Source organism: Acinonyx jubatus, chromosome A3 (assembly GCF_027475565.1).
Source record: "Acinonyx jubatus isolate Ajub_Pintada_27869175 chromosome A3, VMU_Ajub_asm_v1.0, whole genome shotgun sequence".
NCBI classification, from domain to species: domain Eukaryota; kingdom Metazoa; phylum Chordata; class Mammalia; order Carnivora; family Felidae; genus Acinonyx; species Acinonyx jubatus.
Window position 1 is genome coordinate 59,464,512 of NC_069388.1, and position 24,878 is coordinate 59,489,389.

A 24,878-nucleotide genomic window follows, 5' to 3' on the forward strand; every position below is an offset into this window, starting at 1 on the left:
TCTTTTTTATGCTAATTATCTGCTTCTTGTTCTCAAATTTAGAAGCTGTTGACCTACCTCAATTTTAGATACTGTCCACCAAATATATGCCTCCACTACAACTTGGGGGTTCATTAGATTAATTAATTAATAGTGGTTAATAAATGCTTTGAAATATTTTTATTAAAAGGGCCACCTAAGTCCAAAGTATTATTATAATCAGGTCTAATGAGGTCAGTGGCTTAAAGAGAGGGTTTTAAACCATATATAAACCTCCTCCAATGATCAGTGGTACAGGATGAAGGTAAGAAGAGGCAGGTGAGTCTACATGCTGGCATTTAAAACTTCCCTCCACCGTGGCAGATCCACACTGAAGTCTGCTTGGACTGAAGCCAGGTACTCACAGATCTACCAACTAATGGATTCTTAAATTTTTTAACCTTTTAGGACGAAGGCCACTGCTTTGTTAAAGCCTGGCGTGCAAGGTGGTGCTGAGAACGGGGAACCTTCCCAAACTCAGAGGGGAGACTTTCTCTGCAAGTTCACAAACCAGGTTAGTGCTAGCCTTCTTGTGTCTTGTAGAACACTTAAGCTGTCTTTTGAATGACACCAAGAATAGAGTCAATGGAGGAATGTAGGGAGCACAGCTAACCTCTTCTGAGTCATGATCTCTAATGCTCTTCTCGTGATTTCTTATGATTTTCTAAGGAGATTGGTATAAGAATTGGAACAAAATTATGATGTAAGCAATCTTGGAGATGGGATGGGAGTGTGTGTGTGTGTGTGTGTGTGTGTGTGTAACATATGTAAGATATTCATAGACTCATGTCAATATGAAGTTGGATTAAAAAGAGTTGGGAGGTTATACTTAGACAAGAGAGTGATTCAGTGAACCATAATTCTGAGCCTATGAGAATACTATCTTGGAACTGGTGAAAAGGTATTATATTATAAATGACTCTAAACTTTTTAAAATCAAAACAAGTTTCCTTTAGGAACCTTTCAAGTTTTAAAATTAGCCAGTTTCTCTTTCAAATCATAACAGGTGCTGCAGGATAAGATTCACCACCATGCTATCCTCTATCCTGTTTTGGGGACTTGTTGCTCTCATTGGTAAGTCACTGATTGACATTTAGTATTGTTTTCAGGGTGTCCACAAAAATATGCAGCACAGTCATGAATCAGAAAAGGCAATGATTACATGCAATGGAGGGGTGGGCACTCCTAATCAGCCTGGCCATCAATCAACTGCTTATATCTATAATCAAGAGTGTATTCTGCTTGCCAAGCAGGTGAAGGTGATCTCAGTGAGAATTTATGGAACAGTGCCTTAGGAGGCAAGACATATGAAGATAAAATTATCAATACCAGGCAGTAAATAAGAGTTAAATGAATATAGACACAAAAGACACTAGTCTTGGAGGAGTTTAGGATGAAGAGTTCACATCTAGTCAGGATGTTGATACCAAAAGGCTTTCCTAGGGGATGTGATACTTGAGGAACGTTTTGTATTTTGATAAAAGAAGAAAGGAGTCACTGAATGGATAGAGTGACTTTAGTACAGAAAAGCAGAAATGGATGAAAAGTATTTGGGATGCAATAAACAGATCAGCATGACAAGAACAGAAGTAACGGTTTCTGAAGGGAAGGCTAAAAAGTTAGGCTGGTGAGATGGTGAGGGACTTTGAAAAAGAAAAAATTGAAATTTTGGCTTAAGAAAAATAAAAAGACATTGTAAACAATGTCCAAATTGTCTTTATGAATAGAGTGAAGATTGAGAAGAAAGTGTTTCTAAAATGTTTAATTCTAAATTTGAAAAAGTAAGACTACAGAAAAGTGATGATTTCCAATTATTTATATGGTCAAAGGCAGGGGAACATAGTTTAGAATTTTTATTCCTTCTTTAATTCCCAGGTGACAGCAGAGTTACATAGCTAGTAGACTAATTATAAGCTACTATACTATGTTTAACTGAAAGGTGACTATAATTAAGAAGGGCCTGTGTGTTTACGATGTCAATACAAGTAGCGTAAAGTCCATGGTCGTATTATAATCCCCTTAAATCAAACTTTGGTATGCATGAATCTGTTGGGAATCCTGGTTAAAGTGGAGATTCTTTGACCTTAAACCTAAAAACTGGCTCAATAGACCTAGTATGAGGAGGCCATAGATATACATTTTTAATAAGCATACAGATCACTTTGATACTTGTGGCCTTTGAGCCACATATTGAGCATGGCAAAGGCTGACTCTCTAGTGGAAAGAAATGGAAACTTTTGACATACGGACACTTGATACAGATAATCCCTTTACTTCTCATCCATCCATCTATCCATCCATCCATTCATGTATCTATTCACAAATATGTACTGAATGTCCACTTTATGTCAGGCATTGTTCTAGGTGCTGAGGAAGATATAGTAGAAAAAAAATGTTCTAGTGAGAGAAACAGACAGAAAAAAGAGAGGAAGAAATAAAAGAAGAAAGGAAGGAAGACATGTCAGATGGTGATACGTGATATAAATAAAATAATGTAAGGTAGTGGGTGACAAGGAATGAGGCATGAGTATGTTGCCTTTTTAATGTAAGTAGGAAAAAAGGCTCTTTAATAAGGTAATTTTAAAAAGTTTGTTGTAGAATGTTTCAAACATATAAAATGGGGGAGGGAATAGCATAATTAACTCCCATGGACCCATAATTAACTCCCATCAAGCATCTATGGTTTTCAACACTTTGTATTCTTATTTTTATTTATCCCTCATCTCTACAAAAAAAAATTTTTTTTTGGTGATGGGGAGGTTGAAATATTTTAAAGCAACCCAAAACACCAAAACATTTCACCTGTAAATGTTTTAGTATGTGTCTATAATGTGTAAGAACCAGTTCTGGTTCAAGTAGAGATCAAGTTCTGGTTCAGTCCAGATCAAGTAGGGCTTGGAAGCCAGAATTGAATGATTGGAAAGCTATTGGAAGGTTAAGAGAGAAGACTGATATGATTCCAGGCATGTTTCCATAGACTACTCTGGCTGCTGGGGATTAGACTGTAAGGGTGGAGGAGGGAGGTCAGTTAGGAGGCTATTACAATAATCAAGATTAGCAATGGTGATTTGGACCCTGGTGGTGGTAGCAGAGGTAGTGAGAAGTGGTTAGATTCTGGATATATGTTGTCAGTCTGCACCCTCACTCACAGCTTCCATGCCTCTATCTTACATATAATCTATGTCATGGAAATCTACTCATTCATTCATTCATTCATTCATGTATATTTCCTACACATATTGTAGGCACAAGGTATACCGAGGGCCATGGAGAGTGCTAATGTGATGGTTCCTGCTCTTTGCCATCACATGGAAATCCACACTGCTTTGAAAAGCTTTTCTAGTTTCTGCTGCTTTTATTATCTAAATAGGCTTTCTCACTATTCTGAGTTTACTTGATAGTTGCACTGTCTGACTTCCTTGTCCATTTACAAACTTTTGGGTTTTTTGCCTGTTTGTAGATAGGAGAGAGTAGATTGTGCCTGTATTTTTATTTGTTTAGATGAGTTTTGCTTTTTATTTTTTATTTTTTTAAAAAATTATTTATTTATTATTTTTGAGAGAGAGACAGAGTACGAGCAGGGTAGGGGCAGAGATAGAGGGAGACACAGAATCTGAAGCAGGCTCCAGGCTCTGAGCTGTCAGCACAGAGCCCAATGCAGGGCTCGGGCTCACTAACCTGGAGATCACATGACCTGAGAGAAAGTGGGATGCTCAACCAACTGAGCCTCCCAGGTGCCCTGAGTTTTGCTTTTTAAACAAGTTAATCTTTAGAGTTGCTTTGTTTTCCTTTTAAAATAAATATTTTTAAGGAAGAGTTCCATTGGTTATGTGCCTAATTCTAAGAGAGTCTCTTTATACTATCAAGTTAATCAGAACCAGATTAACTGTGGTGAAAGGTCCTATTTAAAAACACCATTTACAACACTAAATGAAAAAACAGCATTTTTTTTAAGTTTATTTATTTATTTTTGACAGAGAGAGGAAGCTAGAGCAAGCAGGGGAAGGGTACAGGGGTGGGGGCGGGGGAGAGAGGGAGAGCCTGACGTGGGGCTTGAACTCACAAACTGTGAGATCATGACTCGAGCTGAAATCAGGAGTTGAACGCTTAACTGACTCAGCCACCCAGGTGCCCCAACATAATTTTTTACATCAAGTGTTTTAACAAACATAATTTCTTACAACAAATATATGTAGTCTTAAGATATTAGTCAACAATCTTAGGAATTATTAGAACAAACTTTCCAACTTACAGAAAAGCTCTTTATCTCCTTTAGCAAATAGACTTGGACAGAAAGTCACTTCATAATGATAAAATAAAAAATAAGAATGAATTTAACTTAAATTTTTATGGTAAGTTAAATTTTATTTCCAAGGTTACTAATTATACTTAGACACTCAAATTTGTAGAAACATGATATAAAATGGATATTTTAAGGTAATGGCATCCTTCTTTTTTATCTTACATGGTATTTTTACCCTTCTTTCTTATATTCCTAAACAAAAGCAGTTGTTAATATAAGTGCTTATATCCCAGAAGTATTTGTGTCAGAAGCGTCTTAACATTTCTTTCAAAGTTCCTGCTTAAAACTCTAGTGTAGCAATTTTATTTATTTAAAAATTTTTAATTTTTTTTTTTTTTTTGAGAGAGAGACAGAGTGTGAGCAGGGTAGGGGCAGAGAGAAAGGGAGACACAGAATTCAAAGCAGGCTCCAGACTCTGAGCTGTCAGCCCAGAGCCCGATGTGCAGCTGGAACTCACAAACTGTGCGGTCATGACCCGACCTGAAGTCGGAGGCTTAACTGACTGAGCCAAACAGACTCCCCTCTAGCGGCAATTTTAATTCTGATCAAGATTACAGCAAATGTTTTTGAGACCTATAAAAATTTGATTTTCATAATACTTTCTACAATGTTTGGAATTAAGTGCTTTATTAAAAATTTGGGGGGGGGATACCTGGTGGCTCAGTCGGTAGAGCATGTAACTCTTGATCTCCAGATTATGTTGGGTGTGAAGACTACTTAAAAAAATTTTTTTTTAAGGTTCTGGTAAAGTGGGAAGGAGGAATCTTCTATTCTGTTTTGTCTAATGAACCATCCTAAGGGTCTTGGGAGGGACTTGGGGAGGAGTAAATCTATGGCTTCGCCTTTGGTTTAGTAACGCTAATTATAGCAACTCGAGTGATATTTCTCACAGGCTTCATGTGAATTATCATTCTATCCACCAGGCACTTCTAGGGGCTCATACCCTTTCACTCAGTCAATGAGCCCTCACCTGCATCCCCGCCTGTACCACGGCTGCTACGGTGATATCATGACCATGGAGACCTCTGGTGCTTCTTGTGATATAACCAGGTTGATTAACTGTGGTAAGTGAAAAGCAAAGCAAACATTTGGCTTTCCCATTTTCATCATTTCCAGATTCATTTTTAGGAAGTAGCTTAATTTTAAAAAGGTATAATCACTGTTACAACAATGATACCAAAATTAAAAATTAGAAGAAAGCAGAATCCTCACCAACCTAACAATCTGTTTCTTTTCATTTTCCCCCTATTCTTTCCAAACTTTGTCTTAATGGGTTTATTTCTACATATTGAAATGACTGTTTACATAAAATATTACATTCTGGCTTTGTTTTATGTTTTTTTGTTGGTTTTTACTTCATGTTACAGCATGAGCATTTTAAGCACGCCTCTTGCTCTCTGTACATCTTGTCTTTTGAGAATCCTGTTCCAAAGTCTTCTTCATGTTATCCCAGTATTAGAAAATCAGTACTGGAAGCAACAACAAGGTCAATCTAATCCTACCTCCCCCGATTTATAGATCTGAAAACTGAGGCTCAGCAAGAAGAGACTTCCCATGGGTCTGGAACTAGGTAGTGGCAGAACCAGACTCAAATTTAGGCTGGCTGACTTCTAGTTCAAGAGTCTTCCCAATGCACCAATGTGGCGGGTAGCAGAAGATCAAGAAAGAGAGCAGAAGTGGTATCTGCCAGTGGTTGTGAAGGTTTCTTAAACCTTTTTCCAAGGTTTATGCAATTAGAGATCAGAAAATGTCCTAGAATAGTTCCAAGATGTGGTCAGGCGCCATGACTAACTTACTAAACTTTGAAAGCGGGTTTTCCTCTGGAGTAAACAGTTTATTTTCTATTGACTTAGGGATCCGTGGTTCTGAAATGTTTGCTGAGATGGATTTGAGGGCCTTAAAGCCTTACCAGATTCTGATCAAAGAAGTTGGGCTCAGGCATTGTGTGGACCCTGCTCTCATTGCAGCCATCATCTCCAGAGAAAGCCATGGTGGAGCAGTCCTGCAAGATGGCTGGGACCACAGAGGACTTAGATTTGGCTTGATGCAGGTACCTGGCAAGGAAATTTTCAGTCAGTCCCACTTTATCCTTCCTTTTGGAAGCTCAATCCAATCTGGATACTCATTTGCAGTACTTCCAGTCTTCAAAACACCCTGGTACTTCAGCATCATTTGCACTTCTGTATTTCTCTAACTTATCTTTGGTTATTTCATTCAAGATTTATCAGTTATTGGCTGTCTTCAGAAAAAGTATTTAATGAGTTTTATAATTATAGTTTGCAACTAATAAAATATAATACACTTAACTGAGAAAATCTTATAAAGGGTACTATTAAAGGTGTCCATTTGGGGTTCATAAAGCGTAAATTTCATCCACGTAGGTCAAAACACTATAATTAAACTCTATTTGAACGAACTTGTTTTTTTAAGCAAATTGGAGAAGACAATCCAAATTATTTGGATGTTTGCTTCCAGTCTTTATTTTAAATTGTCTGTAGAAACCCAGACTTTAGCTGTCCCAGTTAGAAACAAATTTTTATTTTTGACTGCAAGTATCTAGACATTGAGTCCTAATTATTTGTTTTGAAACAACTTTTTCATATATTTATTTCTATTTGAGAGCTTAACTAAAACTATGCCACATTCACATCTCCTAAATCATACTTTGTTTCTCCGACTCTCTTTTCATGAGAAAAAGGACTATAGAATTGATTCTGTGGAGATAAAGTAAGGGGGCCGAGGCCACTGTCTGTGTACTTGAATACAAGGAAGAGAAATCAGGAATAGCAGAAAAATGCATTGTTTCATCTAGATGCTGACATTATTATCTGATTTTTCTAGCTTGATAAAAAAATTCATCACCCTGTTGGTACCTGGGACAGCAAAGAACACCTTTTGCAGGCTGTTGGGATTCTAACAGACAAAATAAAGGCAATCCAGAAAAAGTTCCCCACGTGGAGTGTGGCTCAACACCTCAAAGGTAGGCCATATTTGTGGAGCTTTGTTAAAAAGTTCAGTGAGTGAGACCCCTGAAGACCAGATGTGCCCTGGGCCTCCCTGAGGGCATTCTCATGGGGTCAACAGTGGGCATAGGAGGAGCTGCCGGATGACTGTACTAGTTTTCTCCAAACCACTGAGTTACTTTGAGTGGTCTTCCTTCCCAACTTCCATTTCCTCTTCTGCCAGACGTTGGCATTCTCATTACCTCTCTCCTTGGTTACTGAGCCACTGAGTGATGTCTTGAGTATTAATGCCATAGTTTAAAAGAATATGTTTACCTCCCTCTGATAGTTTTTTTTCTTGATGAAAGAAACTGTTAACCTCTTTATGAATTGTTTGAACAAATTTTTACTCTGTGAGCATTCTCAGTGACATCAGGGCTTTAGGTACCATGACATGTCCAAGTGGAGATTTCTGCTTGGTTGATCACAGATCTCCTCAAGTTCAGCATCTTCCAGACTGAATTAAGTCACTAGCTTCCCACTATAAACTTGCTCTTTCTTCTGCATTTTCTATCTCTGAAAGGTGTCAAAATATGTCTAGTCATTCCAGCCAGAAAAACAGATTGTTTTCTTAGGTTCTCTGGTTCTTTCTGTCTTCACATCCAACCACACCAAGTCCTATTAACTCTACCTTCTATGGACTCATGGTATGTATATACCTCTCTCCTCCTTTAACATCCTTAATTTAGAACAAACAATTTCTTTTTCCTTGAAATCAGGGATCAGGACCAGGGAGCTTTTCCTCTATACATCAGAGCAGAGAATAATTATGTTAAACACATAAGTAGCTATTGAAGATCAAAATTCTTGGGTAAAATACACCTACACACACATATCCCTACATAGAAATGATTATGTCTTGGATACCGTTGTGCACCCTGAACTCAGTGTGGCACCCATCCTGGCACATAGTAGGTGCTTAAAAACATTAACTGAATGCCTAAAAAAGTGAGTGAATAAGTAATTTTTTTAAAATGAGTAAGATATTTAATGGCTGAGAGAATGTTATAAGCATTCTCAGACTGATTTGCTGAGGATCTACTTTTGCCAGACCTGGACTGTATAAGAAGCAAATACGACTTTTGTAGCAAGAAATACAAAGGACTTTTAAAAGGAGAGAGAAGGAAAGCAATCTGGAATTTTCCCAGAGATTCTTGGGGTAGTTGATCCTCCTGAGGGGAGGAAAAGGGAAGGATCTGGGACTGCGTGCTTTGGAAGATTTACCTAGGGGGCTTACATCCTGGGAATGCTCAAAGCTGATTTCTGCTGAAAGTTAATGTTTCATTCTGAACTTCTGTTTCATTTCAGGTGGTCTCTCGGCCTTTAAGTCAGGAATCGATGCTATTGCAACCCCAGTGGACATAGACAATGACTTTGTCAATGATCTTCTCGCCCGAGCTAAATTCTATAAAAGACATGGCTTCTAGGCAAAGCTCTATGGGTGGGCTGAGTTTGCAGGTATTCAGATGGCCCCCCTTTGAGAGTTTGAAATGGATGCGTTATACCCAACACTGGCAAAGAAATAGCTGCAATTATGACAAAAAAATCATATCTCAGTTTTCTTAATGCAAATAAACATTAAAAAAGAAAAGGAGGGGCGCCTGGGTGGCTCAGTCGGTTGGGCGTCCGACTTTGGCTCAGGTCATGATCTCGCCATCCATGAGTTCGAGCCTCGCGTCGGGCTCTGTGCTGACAGCTCAGAGCCTGGAGCCTGTTTCAGATTCTGTGTCTCCCTCTCTCTCTGACCTTCCCCCATTCATGCTCTGTCTCTCTCTGTCTCAAAAATGAATAAACGTTAAAAAAAATTAAAAAAAAAAAAGAAAAGGAAACCCACCCAGTTCATAGTACAGTTCCCATGAAATGCACATAGATGTATGCATAATTATTTTAAGTGTAAATATCATGGTGACTGACATCTACATATTCCAGTGAGGCCTTATTTTATCCCATGATTTCAATGGGATAAACTGACCCTTGTTTTACTGGAATTGTTAACAAGAGAGCCTGACCTGAGCTTTTGTCTTTCTCCAAGTATCTGTCTAAGCCACCAGGGTGTGATTGTGAGATATGCCTACTCATAAGCCAGTCAACCTGTGGGACAATGGAGAAGCTAGAGATGGAATTCTAGCTTCACAAGTAACTGAGAGCTGACTGTGGTAAAGCTGATCTGAAAGTGATATACTCCACATCCCTGACTCACGTCAAGCTTCTTTGTCTTCTTCCTCTTATTTGCTGAAGATCCAGGGACTGGCTTATTTCAGTAACTCCTGCCACACACTTGTTGAACAAGTCCACTTCCCACAAAACATGACTGAAGATAAGCATATAGGACCTGACTGAGTTGTGGTTCTTTAGTTTTAAGCAAAAGTAACCAATTCTGGAAAATTTAAGGAATGAATGGCCATTATGAGAAGAACATCAAAGGGCTCCCAGAAACAACAAGGTCAAGGACATGAACAGAAACCAGGCAACTCTGGGCAGCAGGAACCAGTTGACCATAGTTGATAGCATTCCCACTGCATGAATAGATTAGCACTCTCCCTACATAAATAGACTCCAGAGACTTTCTCTCCCATCCTTTCATCATTTTGCTTCACTTTTGTCCCACCTGAGACAAAGGATTCAGATCCAGGTAGCTTATCTGAGAGGTGCAGAGAATACTGGTGTGAAGTGGCTTGGTGATACAGGGAAGGGAAAAAAGCCTGAAGTGTCATGAAGCCAGCTACCATGGTGCATACTGGGACTCTACCTTCCAAGCACACCTCAAGGAATGTACAACACACAGTTTAGAATTATTCTACCCAAAGGACAAGGGGCTGGGGTGTTTATATACAATTTTTCAGAGTCACTGATTGAGGGATTTTTCTGTTGGGGGCCAAGGGAGGGCATGTTAATTCTTTGTTCCTCTGGTCTGCCATGCAAGTAGGCAGCACACTTTTCTGCAGTTCCAAGGAAAAGAGATTGTAGGCATAGAGATGCAGATACTGGCAGATGGAAATCACCTGAGAATCCTGAACTATCTAGGGATATGGGAAAGGCACTGGCACCATCTACTTCACAGATTAGAGATACGTGGGGGTTGGAAAAATCCCTCCAACACTGTTTGCTTTACTCCATAACCTAACAACATAGTAAGAACAATATAAAATAAACATAAGCCTCATTATGCCTCATGATTTCCATGTCAAGCTTTTCCATAATCTATTACAATTACTAATTAGATATAATAAACTGTCCCACTCTTTTTTTCCTGTTGATACTGAGAACAATATTAGAGATGTTAGACTCAAATGTGGCTCCATTAAATATTCTTTCAGTCATCCTCAATTTTCTTTATATTTTTTGCCTGTACCCTCTTCAGAGATAATGAATGGCTCTATGTTTACATCCTAGTGTGCATAGTGTCACTTCTTTTTGTTGTCTAAGAACTAAGCTGTCTCTGGAAAATGAAGAAGATTCTCTTATAAATAGTTTTCAAAGCATAAAAAAGAAATATCTAAAACCATTTCCCTAGCTGGACTTGTTCATGGTTACCCTCTCATCCTATCTCTTTCTTGACGGTCAGTGCTGAGAACATTATTAGAGGTCACAGATATACTAAAAGAACATAGATGACAAATGGCCCTAATAAGAAGACCAGCCTCAGGGGCTGTGAAGACTATTGTGAAGACTGAAGGAAAAAATGTTTGAGAAATTACTAAATAATCATTGGTTATGTCGTGGTGGCAGCTTCCCCAGAGTGAGGGGTTTTGCAAGCCAGGGGGTCATAAGGACACAGGATTCCTGAGAGAGAGGGAGCTCTGAAAGTTAAAAGACCCTAAAAGTGACTGACTGAGATACCCCTCTTTGCCAGCCCCATTGGGTTTGGCCTGTGAAGCAGCCCTTAGTTTGTCTTCTTGGGGTGGAATTATCTACCAGTTACTTCTTTTTAGTTGCCATCTTGATGCTTATTTGTATTGAATTTAAAATCCTCTCTTTAAAAATGCTGTTTTACATTAACAACTCAGGCAACAACAGATGTTGACGAGGATGCGGAGAAAGAGGATCTCTTTTGCACTGCTGGTGGGAATGCAAACTGGTGCAGTGACTCTGGAAAACAGTATGGAGGTTCCTCAACAAATTAAAAATAGAACTACCCTACGACCCAGCAATTGCACTACTGGGTATTTATCCAAGGGACACAGGTATGCTGTTTTGAGAGGGCACATGCACCCCAATGTTTATAGCAGCACCATCAACAATAGCCAAAGTATGAAAAGAGCACAAATATCCATCGATGGATGAATGGATAAAGAAGATGTGGTGTATATATATACAATAGAGTATTACTCGGCAATCAAAAAGAATGAAATCTTGCCATTTGCAACCGTGTGGGTGGAACTGGAGGGTATTATGCTAAGCGAAAGTAGTCAGTCGGAGAAAGACAAATATCATATAACTTCACTCATATGAGGGCTTTAAGATACAAAACAGATGAACATAAGGGAAGGGAAGCAAAAATAACATAAAAATAGGGAGGGGGACAAAAACATAAGAGACTCTTAAATATGGAGAACAAACAGAGAGTTACTGGAGGGGTTTTGGGAGGGGGGATGGGCTAAATGGGTAAGAGGCATTAAGGAATCTATTCCTGAAATCATTGTTGCACTATATGCTAACTAACTTGGATATAAATTTAAAAAAATAAATTAAAAAAATTAAAATGCTGTTTTAAATTGTGAAATAATACACATACAGAAGAGTACATGTAATAACAAAACTGTTTAGCAAAATAAACTATTAACAGTGTTAAAAAAGGCTAACCACAGAACAGGAGAAGACATTTCAACTAATAAGTAAATATTTTATTGTAGTCTAATACATCAATATATTTGCTTTTGGGAGGGCCCAAAGTGATATTTTAATTGGTTTTTATAAAGTATTTTTATGTAGTTTCATTAATATTTTACTCCAAGTCTCATGAAGATAAAATACCCCACTGGATATTCATAGAATACTAAAGGGCATTGTTAAATTATGCATTGATTGTGCTGCTAAATTTTTCCCTTGATTTTTTTTCAATTTTTAAATTGTGGTAAAATAAATAACATAATATTTACCATTGTAACTATTTTAAGTGTACAGCTCAGTGGTATTAAATCCATTCATAATGTTGTGCAATCATCACCACCAGCCATTTCCATAAGTTGTTTCATCTGATAAAATCTATACTCATTAAACAATAGCCCCCTTTCCTCCCTACCCCTCAGCCACTGGCAACTACCATTCTGCTTTCTATCTCCATGATTTTGACAATTCTTTTTTTTTTTTTAATTTTTTAATGTTTATTTACTTAGAGAGAGACAGACACAGAGTATGAGCGGGGAGGCATAGAGAGAGAGGGAGACATAGAATCTGAAGCAGCCTCCAGGTTCTGAGCTGTCAGCACAGAGCCCCACATAGGGCTGGAACTCAGGAAATGTGAGATCATGACCTGAGCAGAAGCTGAAAGCTTAACCAACTGAGTCACCCAGGCACTCCTGATTTTGACTAAGTACCTTATATAAATATTATCTTATTCTTCTTTTTTTAAGGTTATCCATTTATTTGAGAGAGAGAGAGAGAGTACGCACAAGTGAGGCAGCGGCAGAGGGAGAGGGAGACAGAGAATCCCAAGCAGGCTCCCCTCAGCACAGAGCCCGATGCAGCACTCGATTCCTGACAACAGGACCATGAGATGATATCAGAGTTCAACAATTAACTGATGGAGCCATCCAGGCACCCCTGCCTTATTATTAATGTTTCTCATGCCTTATTTAAGAAATATTTTTCATCATCAGATTATGAAGATATTCTCCTACATTACTTCTAAATGCCTTACTGTTTTATATTTCACATGTGGTTTTGTAAAGCACTGGATTTTTGGTGTGTTGTGATTTAAAGATCCAATTTAAATGTTTTTCCATGTGGATACCTAAAATTGTCTTAAAAACATTTACTGAAAAGACCATCTTTGCCTCACTGCCCTGCACTACCACCTCTATGTCTAATTTCTCTCTTCTGCTCATCAGTTTACTTACTTCTAGCAAGACCAACCTACTTGAGTTAGTATAGCTTTTTTGTAAGTCTTGATTCCTGGTCAAGCAAATCCTTCAACTTTGTTTTCTCCTTGCATTTTTATATAAATTTTATAATTAGCTGGTCAAGTTCCACAAAAATAACTGTTAGGACTTTTTTTAAATTAATAAGCTTTAGTTTTTTAAGGGAGTTTTAGATTCGCAACAAAATTGAGCAGAAAAAGGACCAAGAGTTCCCAAATACCCTCAGTCCCCACACACGCACAGTCTCCCCCAGTATTGACATCCTAGACCACAGAAGTGCATTTGTTATAATCAATGAACCTACATGGACACATCATTATCATCTGAAGTCCATAGTTTATATTAGTGTTCATTCTTGGTGTTGTACATATTATGGGTTTTGACAAATTTATAATGACATGTATCCATTATTAGAGTATCATACGAAAGAGTTTCACTGCCCTAAAAATCCTCTGGGCTCAGCCTATTCATCCTTCCCTCCCTTCTTCCCCCCAACCACTGATCATTTTACTGTCTTGATAGTTTTGCCTTTTCCAGAATGTTATATACTTCTGGAATCATACAGTGTGTAGTCTTTTCAGATTGTCTTCTTTCACTTAATAATATGCATTTAAATTTCCTCCATATCCTCCATTTTTTTCAAGGCTTTGTAGCTCATTTCTTGTTGGCACTGAAAAATACTGCTTTATCTAAACATACCACAATTTATTTATCCATTCATCTGCTGAAGTCATCTTCGGCTCCCAAATTTTGGCAATTATGAGTAAAGCTGCTATAAACACCTGTGTGCAGGTTTTTGTGTGGACATAATTTTCAATTCATTTGGGTAAATACCAGAAACATGATTTCTGGATCACATGGAAAGAGTATGTTAAGTTTTGTAAGAAACTGTCACACTGCCTTCTCAAGTGGCCATACCATTTTTTTCCCCAGTAGGAATAAATGAGAGTTTCTGATGCTCCATATCTTTGTCAGCATCTGGTAATGACAGTGTTTTGGATTTGAACCATTCTAATATGTATGTAGAGATCCTGTTGTTTTAATTTGCCCCTTCCTAATGACATATGATGTTGAACACCTTTTTGGATGTTTACTTGCCATTGTATATCTTCTTTGGTGAAATGCTTATTAGGTCTTTGGCTCATCTTTTAATCAGGTTGTTTATTTTCTTGTTGTTGAGTTTTAAGAATTCTGTGTATATTTTGGATAATAGTCCTTTATCAGATGTGTATTTTGCAAATATTTTCTCCCAGTCTGCACTTCGTTTTATTATTCTCATAACACTATCTTTCACAGAGCAGAAGTGTTTCATTTTAATGAAATCCAGTATCAATTTTTTCTTTCACGGATCATGTCTTTGGTGTTGTCACCAAAGTGACTAAAAGTCATTAACAGGGGTGCCTGAGTGATTCAGTAGGTTGAGCATCCGACTTTGGCTCAGGTCATGATCTTGTAGATCGTGAGTTTGAGCCCTCCATTGGGTTCTGTGCTGACAGTTCAGAGCCTAAAGCCTGCTTTGGATACTGTGTTTCCCTTTATTTTTGCCCCTCCCCTTCTTGTGCTCTGTCTTTCTCAAAAATAGTAAGTATTAAACATAAATAAATAAAGTCATCAACACACCTAAGGTCATGTAGGTCTTTTCCTATGTTATCTTCTAGGAGTATTAGCTTTACATTTTGCATTTAGGTATATATTCATTTCGATTTAATTTTTGTGAAGAGTATAAGGTCTGTGTCTAGATCCTTTTTTTTTTTTTTTTTGGATGTGGATGTCCAATTGTTCCAGTATCATTTGTTGACATCATGATCTTTGCTCCATTGATTGTAATACCTTTGCTCCTTTGTCAAAGATCAGTTGACTATATTTATGTGTGTCTATTTCTGGGCTCTCTAATCTGTTCCATTAATCTATATGTCTATTCTTTCTCAAATACCACACTGTCTTGATTATTGTAGCTTTATAGTAAATCTTGAAGCCAGGTAGTATCAGTCCCTCCAATTTTGTTCTTCAATATTGAGTTGGCAATTCTGGATCTTTCCTTCCCCATATAGACTTTAGACTCAGTTGCTAAATAACTTGATGTTTTTGCTGAACTAATCCTAAACTGTTTGCTTGAGCTCATGGTTTTTCTTGTGGTATGAACATTACTTCTGGCTGAGAAAACACAACACTGTCCAGACAGCTGATCAACCTCTATTGAGATTCTGTTATTATTTTCTCTCACGTTTCTATTTACCACTGCAAACCCCTAAATCCTGCCACCCTTTTGCCCCTATCAGAAGGAGAATAATCTCATGATAGTCTTAACTCAGGGAACTTTCTCTCTCATTGAGAACCTTGACCTAATATGATTTGTTGATTGATCATACCTCAACCAAAACTGGAAGTTATAAGCAAAATATGTTATAAGTAATGTAAGCTCTCCTTTAGAAAATAGTTCTCCATCAGGTAAAATTAGCCTAGGTAGCAAAACTTACTGCATCAATGAGAGCATATCAACTATCCAAAGAGTAGAGGGTAAACATATACAGATAGCAAGTATATTTTTAGAGTAGTACATGGCTTTGAAATACTGTGGAGACAAAGGGTGTTTCTTACCCGTGCTGGAATTCCCATCCAAAATGGACAAGTCATAGAACATCAAGGTGCTCCTACTTCCAAGAGAGGTGGCTATTATAAGGATTGACACCTGTCCAAAAGGAGGGAGAAGAGGTAGAGAAAGAAAATAGGTAAGACTAAAGAAATGCTCTAGGAGATTATTTTGCTAAACAAGCAACCCTAACCACAGTAATTTTTCAAAGGAAAAATCACTGGAGGGATTCAAATAGGCCATTATAAAATATTAATGTTTAGCTTCTTATTTTAAAAAGAGATAATGGGGGGGAGGGAATCTGGTTTTACCTTTCACTCCTTCACTTAGACAATCTCAGGTACTCCCAAGATGGCTGATTGGTGACACCAGATGATTTCAAATGAATACTAATGAAGTTTCTTTATGAAACTTTACTAATTATGGCACAGTGGAATCACGTGTCACATGTCAACAACATAATCATGAAAAAAACTGTGAAGGTAAGACATGGCCAGCAACTGAAGACTTAAAGACCCTTTGACCACCTTCAGATAGACTTATATCCAGTTTCCACCATCAGTGGGATTTGACTATATTTTAGATATTCTATGCCTATTTTTAGGATATACTAAAGCATTTCCTTGCCAAAAAGCTGAAAAACTTACAGTTGCTTAAAAACTGCTTGATTTTATGTTTCCAACTTTTATATCAAACAACCAAGAGGATAAGTTGGAAGAAATACCCTTTTTTCCCCTCTCTCTACTCATGCTTCAAGACTCAGAATAAGTGCTGCCCTACTTTTGAAATCTTCATGGACCTCTCAAGCAGAATGAGTCTTTTTTTTTTCTTAAATGTTTATTTATTCTTGAGAGAGAGAAAGAGCATGAGTAGGGAAGGGGCAGAGAGAGAAGGAGGCACAAAAATCCAAAGCAGACTCCAGGCTCTGAGCTGTCAGCACAGAACCCAGTGCAGGGCTCGAACTCACACACCATGAGATCATGACCTGAGTCAAAGTCAGACACTTAACTGACTGAGCCACCCAGGCACCCCAGAGAATGAGTCATTTTTAATGCTGGACTTCACTAGCACCTAACAAGACCTTTGAATGTGGAGTCAGACTGATGTAGGTTAAAATCTTACTCTATCACTTGACAGATCTTCAGTCTTGGGCAAGTTTCTCCTCCACTCTGAGCATCAGATCACTATTCTATAAAAATGGATAAAATAGTTTATATCACATTGTACATTGTATCTGTGAAGTAAGTGAGATTTTCAATGTAATATAAGTGGCACAGTGAGATGATGGTTATAATGTACTCAGCAAAGTTAATGCAAGACATCCATTTATAGATTTTAGAAGCTCCATGGATCTCAAACAGCATAAATATAAAGAAAAGCAAAATAGCCATATAACTATCAATCTGCTGAAATCCAGAGATAAAGCAGACATTGAAGCAACCGGAGAAAAATGACACATCAGATACACAAGAACTACTTAAAGATTGTGAACTTTACATCAGAAATACTGGGAGCCAGTTAAAGACAGTTAAAAGGCACCTTTAAAGTGCTGAAGTAAAAACAAAAACAAAAACAAAAACCAGTGCAGGATGTTGTATCCAGGAAAACTAACTTCTAAAAAATAAGATAAAATAAAATACTAAATAAAAAAACATTTTAAGGTAAACAAAACCTGAGGAAATCCATCACCAGCTGACTTGTACTGAAGAAATCTTAAAGAAATTTCTTCAAGCTGAAGGGAAATGACACCAGGTGGTTACGCAAATTTACAGAAAAAAATATTGCAAGAAATAGTGACTATATAAGACTATATATATATTTTTAGTTCTTTAAATGATATATGAAAAGTCAAAGCTAAATTTATAATGTTGTACTGTGCAGTTTATCATGTATGTAGTTATACATGACAAAAATATCAGTATGAATGGGGGGGTGAATGGAATTATACTGTTGAAATATTTCTATATTTATTATGAAGTATTAACTCTGAGTAGTTTGGGGTAAGTTAAAGTGCATTGTAATCCTAAGGCAAGCATTTAAAAATTATGCAAGAAATACAGTCAGTAGAAAAATAAAAACACAAAATGTTAAAACAAAAATTAACCAGAAAGTATAAAAACAGAGCTAAAAAAAGATTAAATATGAGAAAAATATAAAACAAATATGTAAAATGGCAGCTCTAAATCCAACCACATTAGCAATTATGCTAAATGTAAGTGAATAGAACACTATAATTAAAAGAATTATTAGATTGGAGTTTTAAAAGTAAGACTCAAATACATGCTATCTACAAAAGATTCACTTTAAATTTTTTTTTTCAACGTTTATTTTATTTTTGGGACAGAGAGAGACAGAGCATGAATGGGGGAGGGGCAGAGAGAGAGGGAGACACAGAATCGGAAACAGGCTCCAGGCTCTGAGCCATCAGCCCAGAGCCTGACGTGGGGCTCGAACTCACGGACCGCGAGATCGTGACCTGGCTGAAGTCGGACGCTTAACCGACTGCGCCACCCAGGCGCCCCCAAAAGATTCACTTTAAATGGAAAGACACATATAAGTTGAAACTAAAATGATAGGAAAAGATATGTTATGCATATAGTCATAAAGAAGCTGGAATGGTTATATCTATATCAGACATAACAGACAGCAAAACATCTCTCTTTATCAGAGATAAAAAGTAACATTTTATAGTGAAAAAGGAGCCAATCATCAGGAAGATATAAAAATTATAAATGTGTCTGCACCTAACAACAAAACTTCAAAATAAATGGGACAAAACTGATAAAACTAAAAGGAGAAACAGACAAATCCATAATCATAGTTAACATCCTTTTTTAAGCAATTGATAAAATAAGTAGAAAATAAGCAAGAATCTAGAACTCTGCTGCTAATACAATAGCTATTAGAATCACATGTGGCTATTGAGTTCTTGAAATGTGGTTAGTCTAAATTAAGATGTACTGGGCAGTGTAAAATCCACACTGAATTTCAAAGACTTAATAGGAAACAAGAATGTAAAATATCCTGTTAATGATTTTATACGGGTTATATGTTAAATGATATTTAGATATTTCAGGTTAGATAAAATGTAGTTTAAAAATTAATTCCATCTGTTTTTTTTTTTTCTTGAGTTAATGTGGCTACCAGAAAATTTAAAATTACATATGTGGCTCACATTAGAATTTTTTTCTGGATAGTAAATTGATCTACAAGCTGTGTAAGATGCTGTCAAACACCTTGACCTAAATGATATTTATAGATACTCCAGCACACAATGGAAGAATAGATATTCTTTGCAAGTGCATATGAAAAGTTCCCCAAGATAGACCAAACTGTGCGCCATAAAACAAATCTCAATAAATGTCAAAGAAATCTTACAGAGGAGGTTCTATAACCACAATGGAATTCAATTAGAAAGCAAAAAGAGTAATACCCAAATATTTAGAAATTAAACAATGCTCTCTTAAATAACCTATGGTCAAGGAAGGAATCACAAAGCAAAGTAGAAAATATTTCAAATTGTAGAATAACGAAACCATAACATCCAAATTAGAGGTAAGCAGCAAAATCAGGGCTTAGTGGGAAGTTTATAGCTTTAAATGCTTACATTAGGGGGCGCCTGGGTGGCCCAGTTGGTTAAGCAACCAACTTCGGCTCAGGTCATGAGCCCTGTGTTGGGTTCTGTACTGACAGTTCAGAGCCCAGAGCCTACTTCAGATTCTGTGTCTCCCCCTCTCGCTACCCCTCCCCTGCTCGCTCTGTGCCTCTCTGTCTCTCGATAATAATAAACATTAAAAAAATTAAAAAACAATAAATGCTTCCATTAGAAAAAAAACGCTTAGAATCAATGATATAAATTTATGCCCTAAGAGACTGGAAAACAAGTAAACAAATTAAACCAAAATTAAGCAGAAGAAAGGAAATAACAATGATTATAGTGGAAATAAATGAGACAGAGCAGACAAAAAATAGAGAAAATTAACCAAACCAAAAGTTGGTTCCTTCAAAATATTAACAAATTTGATTACATTGATTACAAACTAATCAAGAAAGAAAACACAAACCACCAATATTAGAAATGAAGGAATGGAAAACAATTTTTTTTAATTAAAAAAAAGAAATGAAGGAATGGAGGGATATTGCTAGATTTTCTAAAAATAAAATGGTAATAGAATTTCTGAACAACTTTAAACAAATACACTTAGCAATTTATAAGAAACAGACAAGTTCTTGAAAAATTAGAATGAAATAAAAAACCTCAACCATTATATCTCTCTGTATTTCTGTATCTATCTCTCTATCTCTGTATCAATCTCTGTATCTCTCTCTCTCCTATCTACTATCTACCTAAAACCCCCAGTATAAAAGATTTCAGGCATAAATGGTTTTACTGAGAATTTTTTATCAAATGTTTACAGAAGACTTAAAACAAGTATTACATAAACTCTCAGAAAATAGTAAGAATGCTTTCCAACTTATTTTAAGAGTACACACTAACCCTAATACCAAACTCAGATAAAGAGACTGCAAGAAAAGAAAATTAAATGCCATAGTCCTTAATAAAATGTTAGCAAACCAAATCTGGCAATATGTAAGAAGGGTAATTAATCATGAGATAGTGGAGTTTATTCCAGTACTTCACAGATGATTTAAAATTGAAAATCATCTAAGTAATCCACCATATTAACAGAATGAGAGAAATATATAAATTTCAGTAGCTGGCAGAATCCAACATGTATCCATGATAAAAATTTTCAGCAATCCAGTATTTAAGTAACTTCCTCTCTCTGACTAAGGACATCAACAAAAAAAATCTATAGCTAACATCATACTTATTGGTGAAATTAAAGACTTTTTCCTTAAATCAGAAACAAGGCTAGTGTGTTATATATAAATTGGTACTTGTAAAAGGTATTTCACCCTATATTTTAATGTAGGTTATAAAGTCTTGACTGTGTTTGAAATTGGCTTTCCCATTTGGAATGCTCTCTTGTTATTAAAGTTTCACCTCAAAGTTGTAGATAAGTTGTAATGAGCATGTTTTAGAAAGTACAGCCATGTTCTGGAACATACTGATACAAAATTGCATAACTTGTAAGCACAATATGTAAACAGTTATGAAATTAGTTTGGTAATTTGAGGTGAAACCAATGAGAATATGAATGATATTCATATCTGCTGCGGACCATATACTGAGAGGTGCACTCCAAGTGCTGAGGGCCATTTTAGTTTGCATAGTAAGCCCAGCTCACCACACCCCGCCCTCTCTGACAAACTTTTACTCTGAAGTGCACTGAACCAGCCATAAACTGCCACACACCATAAAAGGATTCCAGTCTTTTGTGAAGACATCCACAGTAAAGGGCACTAGCCAGCAGTGAGCAGCCCGCAGTGTACCAGCCAGCAGTGAGCAGCAGCTAATGCAGACAGAAGGATGACCAATCTCTGGACCAAGCAGCCATCCATCCCATTCCCCTGGCTTGCAAGCAGGTACTGTTTAGTCTGTTGAAAGGAACAAATAAATGAAAGTCGTAGCAGTTTAGTGGTGTTTGTGTGAAGTTTTCCTGGTTCTGCCTACCTGCCTACTCCAAGCCCAAGTCTTCGTGTTGAGCTTGAGTTATTGTTGCTCAGAAAAATACAATGATATGTGATCTTATCATTTCTACTCAATAATTAGTGGTGGTCCTAGCCAGCATAACAAGGCAAAAAAATAAATAAATAAATGAAAGAAAGAAAGAAAGAAAGAAAGAAAGAAAGAAAGAAAGAAAGAAAGAAAGAAAGAAAGGGCCTCTTTAGCACAAACACTTTAGCTGCTTCAGACTCCTGCTAGCACACAGGAATCTGTAAAAGTCCTGTGTCTGGAGTGAGACCTGTTAGATGTCCCTCTCTGGGCTCTGTCACTCTGAGCCTCTACTTAGGTGTGGGGTGCAGAACTTCATTTCTCTCAACCCCCAAAATACCTCTCACCCCTCTCTCTGGTCTAATACCCCTTAATAATTTCATGCTTTCAAAAACAAATGCCTGGAATAGATGCTGACCTCAATCAAAAGAACACAAAGGCCTGGCAACTGAGAGAACAAAACAGAGATTAAAGTCTCAAACAAAATACAGTGCCACACGAACATCAGTGCTATTTGGGTTTATTTAATATGTTCCTTAAAAAAAGCCATGTTGTTTACTTTTAAGAAGATGAAAGGCTAAAACATGGCTGAAGCTTTGAAAGTGTGAAATATAGAAAGGGGTGGGAGAGGACATGGTTACTAATTGTGCCTTTGATGTCAGGGAATTAGAAAGCTTTATAAGGACCTGCAAGCTTCAGCATTCTGAGAAGAGCTGCACATACAGAGAGTGATTGAAGTCTGGGCATGGATGCATTTGCTCATTTTTGTTCTACTTGCTTCTCTTTCTTCGTGGGTTGTATGGGGGGTGAGTTCCTCATTAACTGACAAACTGTAATTTAATAGCCACAAAGAGTAACCACCCAAGTAGGGCTTAGCTTTGCCAAATCCATTCTGAATGTTAAAATGCCTTTTCTAATTTTTAAAGAATGAAATAAGTAACTGTAGGCTGTTCGCTGTAATTTGAAACTGGCAAAAACATGTGGAATGTTTTAGGGGTCATGGCTGTGAGCATCACGTCTTAGCCATTTGATCATCCCAAGTCAATTACATGGAAAGCTGGGGGTTTGGCTTCCCCAGTTCTCTACATGGCTCCATTCCTAAACACATCCTCTCCTATCCTGCATAATTCTCTTTCCCATCATGTCCTTCACTCTCTCACATACACGGCCTTCTCTCCCCAGAATCTATGCTCCTTCATCTGCTCCCCAGGTCGTCTGCCCCTCCTGAATCCTTGGGTCTGCACCAATCTCCTCCCATTGCCAAGGGTCTGCCATGGGCTTGGAATCCCCCATCCTCCATTCCCCAGCTCTTCTGTCACTACTTCCTAGTTCTTTATTGCACTGGATTCTAAAATTAAAACAAAGACGTTTTACAAAGTGACCTCAGTGGAAGTATTTTTATTACCTCAAACTTAAGGAATTGGAGCCAGAGAGTCTGGATTAGCACTTTCACAGGTAAAGAACAAGTTAATTCTTTATCACTTACATCTCTGAGGATTTTTTGGAGTTTTATTAAAAAAAAAAAGAGGTCTCTGCTCAGATGTCCTTTGAGCTTGTGTCCATGCTGTCTAAAATTAAAACAATCAGATAAGTGATCTGTTCCAATATGTGAACTTATACTTTATTAAAAAGTCCTAAAAGCATAAGTGTTAAAGTCAAATTTGAGTATGTACACATTTTTATGTTGAGTTTTTTGTTAAGAGTATAATTAACTGAACTTGAGATTGCTGTGCATTATAGAATTTTGGTCAGAGTATCTTAAGGGAAGAAACAACTTAAACCCAATATAGTTTTGAATGTATTGTGTTGTTTATAATGTGAAGAAACACTGGTTTCCTCATAGCCGTTCAATACCATTCTTGCAAAGACTTGCTCTTATGTGTAGTGCATGAGTTGTTTTAAGCATATCTATATTTATAGAGTGGTGCTAAGAGATAGGTTCTATTCTCATTTTATCTCATATTCTCATGCATACTGAGGCTATGGATTTTACTGATGCTTCAGGGCCTTGGTGCTCCTGAGCTGAGTCTTGGGTCGAGCATCCATGTTGTGGAGATCTCAGGAGGTCTTCAATGTCTTTACCAGTGAAACCCGGTGTAAACATCCCGAGGCCAGGTCTTATTCCCACAGTAGGGGGTCAGAGAGGGAGGTTGTGAGAGCCTCAGATATCTTCAGAGTATGGTGAATGGTCTGAGAGGAGAGGAGCCTTCTGATTAAAGACGAGCAGAAAGATGAAGGTATACCTAAGAGTGAGCTCTGTATGGAAGGTGGCTCGGCATGAAGGTATGAAGGTGTGTGTGGGGGGGGGGGCGGATAGGACAGTCAGAAGGGCATGGATTAGATCAGAGTATGGAGTATATTAATTAGAGAATAAGATTAATTTGCCAACATTGATCAATATTCAATGAGTAGATCTGTCTAAATACCTTTACTAATAAGATCCTTCTGCACACAAAGCTGTTTATTGAAGGAAGAATGGTGGAAGATTTTCTTAATGTCAAAGTATATTCAATTATTAAAACTCATGATAATGAAGAAAACCGATACATAGTTGCTGTAGGTACAACGTAGACCTTTTCCCTTAGAAGCTCTTTGCTTTTTGTACGTTGCTTTTTCCCTTTTCCAGGTCTGGCCTTAACATCAGTTTAGCCCATTGCCTTCTGGTGCAATGTGAAGATTGGGAGCTGGGCACAGAATTTCCAAAAGGCAAGTTCAGCCCTTGAGAATAGCAACTCTGCCTTGGCCAACATTGTCATTTCTCTGCCCCTCATCCAACCCTCATTTTCAGATGGTTTTGAGAAGGAGGAAACTGCATGGGTGTTTTGTTGATCTACCTAAGTTCAAGACTAAGCTTCAGTGGTAACCTTCCAGAGGGTCTGATAATCTCAGGTAAGCAAACTAACTACCATGTCTGCACAGGGGCATAAACATTTTAGGCACCAGATACCCCAAATCAGCACATAAATAGCAGGCTCCTTTTAAAAACTTTCACATCAATTCTGTCCCATGAGCTCAAATTCTTTAATGGTTTTATTTATTTTTGAGAGAGAGACAGAGAGAGAGAGAGAGAGAGAGAGAGAGAGAGAGAGAGAGAGAGAGAAAGTGGGGGAGGGGCAAAGAGAGAGAGACACACACACAAATCTGAAGCAGGCTCCATGCTCTGATCTGTCAGCACAGTTACAGATCATGACCTGAGCTGAAGTCAGACACTCAACCAAGCCATGCAGGCACCTCCTATGAGCTTAAATTCTTATGCACAGTGGCA

At 37.5% G+C, this 24,878-nt stretch overlaps 1 protein-coding gene across 2 annotated transcripts; it reads left to right on the forward strand.

The window, feature by feature from the left end:
• Positions 1-255: 255 nt before the first annotated feature.
• Positions 256-12,075, forward strand: LYG2 (lysozyme g2). Of its 2 annotated transcripts, XM_053200472.1 has the most exons (8): positions 256-297; positions 427-532; positions 1,025-1,092; positions 5,245-5,385; positions 6,175-6,371; positions 7,163-7,301; positions 8,632-8,781; positions 11,331-12,075. In XM_053200472.1, exons 3-7 carry the CDS (start codon positions 1,050-1,052, stop codon positions 8,748-8,750), a joined length of 639 nt encoding a protein of 212 aa, XP_053056447.1. In that variant the 5' UTR covers positions 256-297; positions 427-532; positions 1,025-1,049; the 3' UTR covers positions 8,751-8,781; positions 11,331-12,075. The 2 variants fall into 2 exon arrangements, with proteins under 2 accessions (XP_053056447.1, XP_014920652.1); XM_015065166.3 differs by lacking the exon at positions 11,331-12,075 and having other exon boundaries at positions 257-297; positions 8,632-8,914.
• The last annotated feature ends 12,803 nt before the right edge of the window (positions 12,076-24,878 follow it).

What these genes read in the sequence shown, in the direction of transcription:
- LYG2 (XM_053200472.1), top strand. Translation starts at nt 1,050, where the DNA reads ATGCTATCCTCTATCCTGTTTTGGGGACTTGTTGCTCTCATTG. An exon ending in AACCAGGTTGATTAACTGTG is followed by an intron (nt 5,386 to 6,174) that starts GTAAGTGAAAAG and finishes CTATTGACTTAG; the next exon opens with GGATCCGTGGTTCTGAAATG. An exon ending in TTAGATTTGGCTTGATGCAG is followed by an intron (nt 6,372 to 7,162) that starts GTACCTGGCAAG and finishes TGATTTTTCTAG; the next exon opens with CTTGATAAAAAAATTCATCA.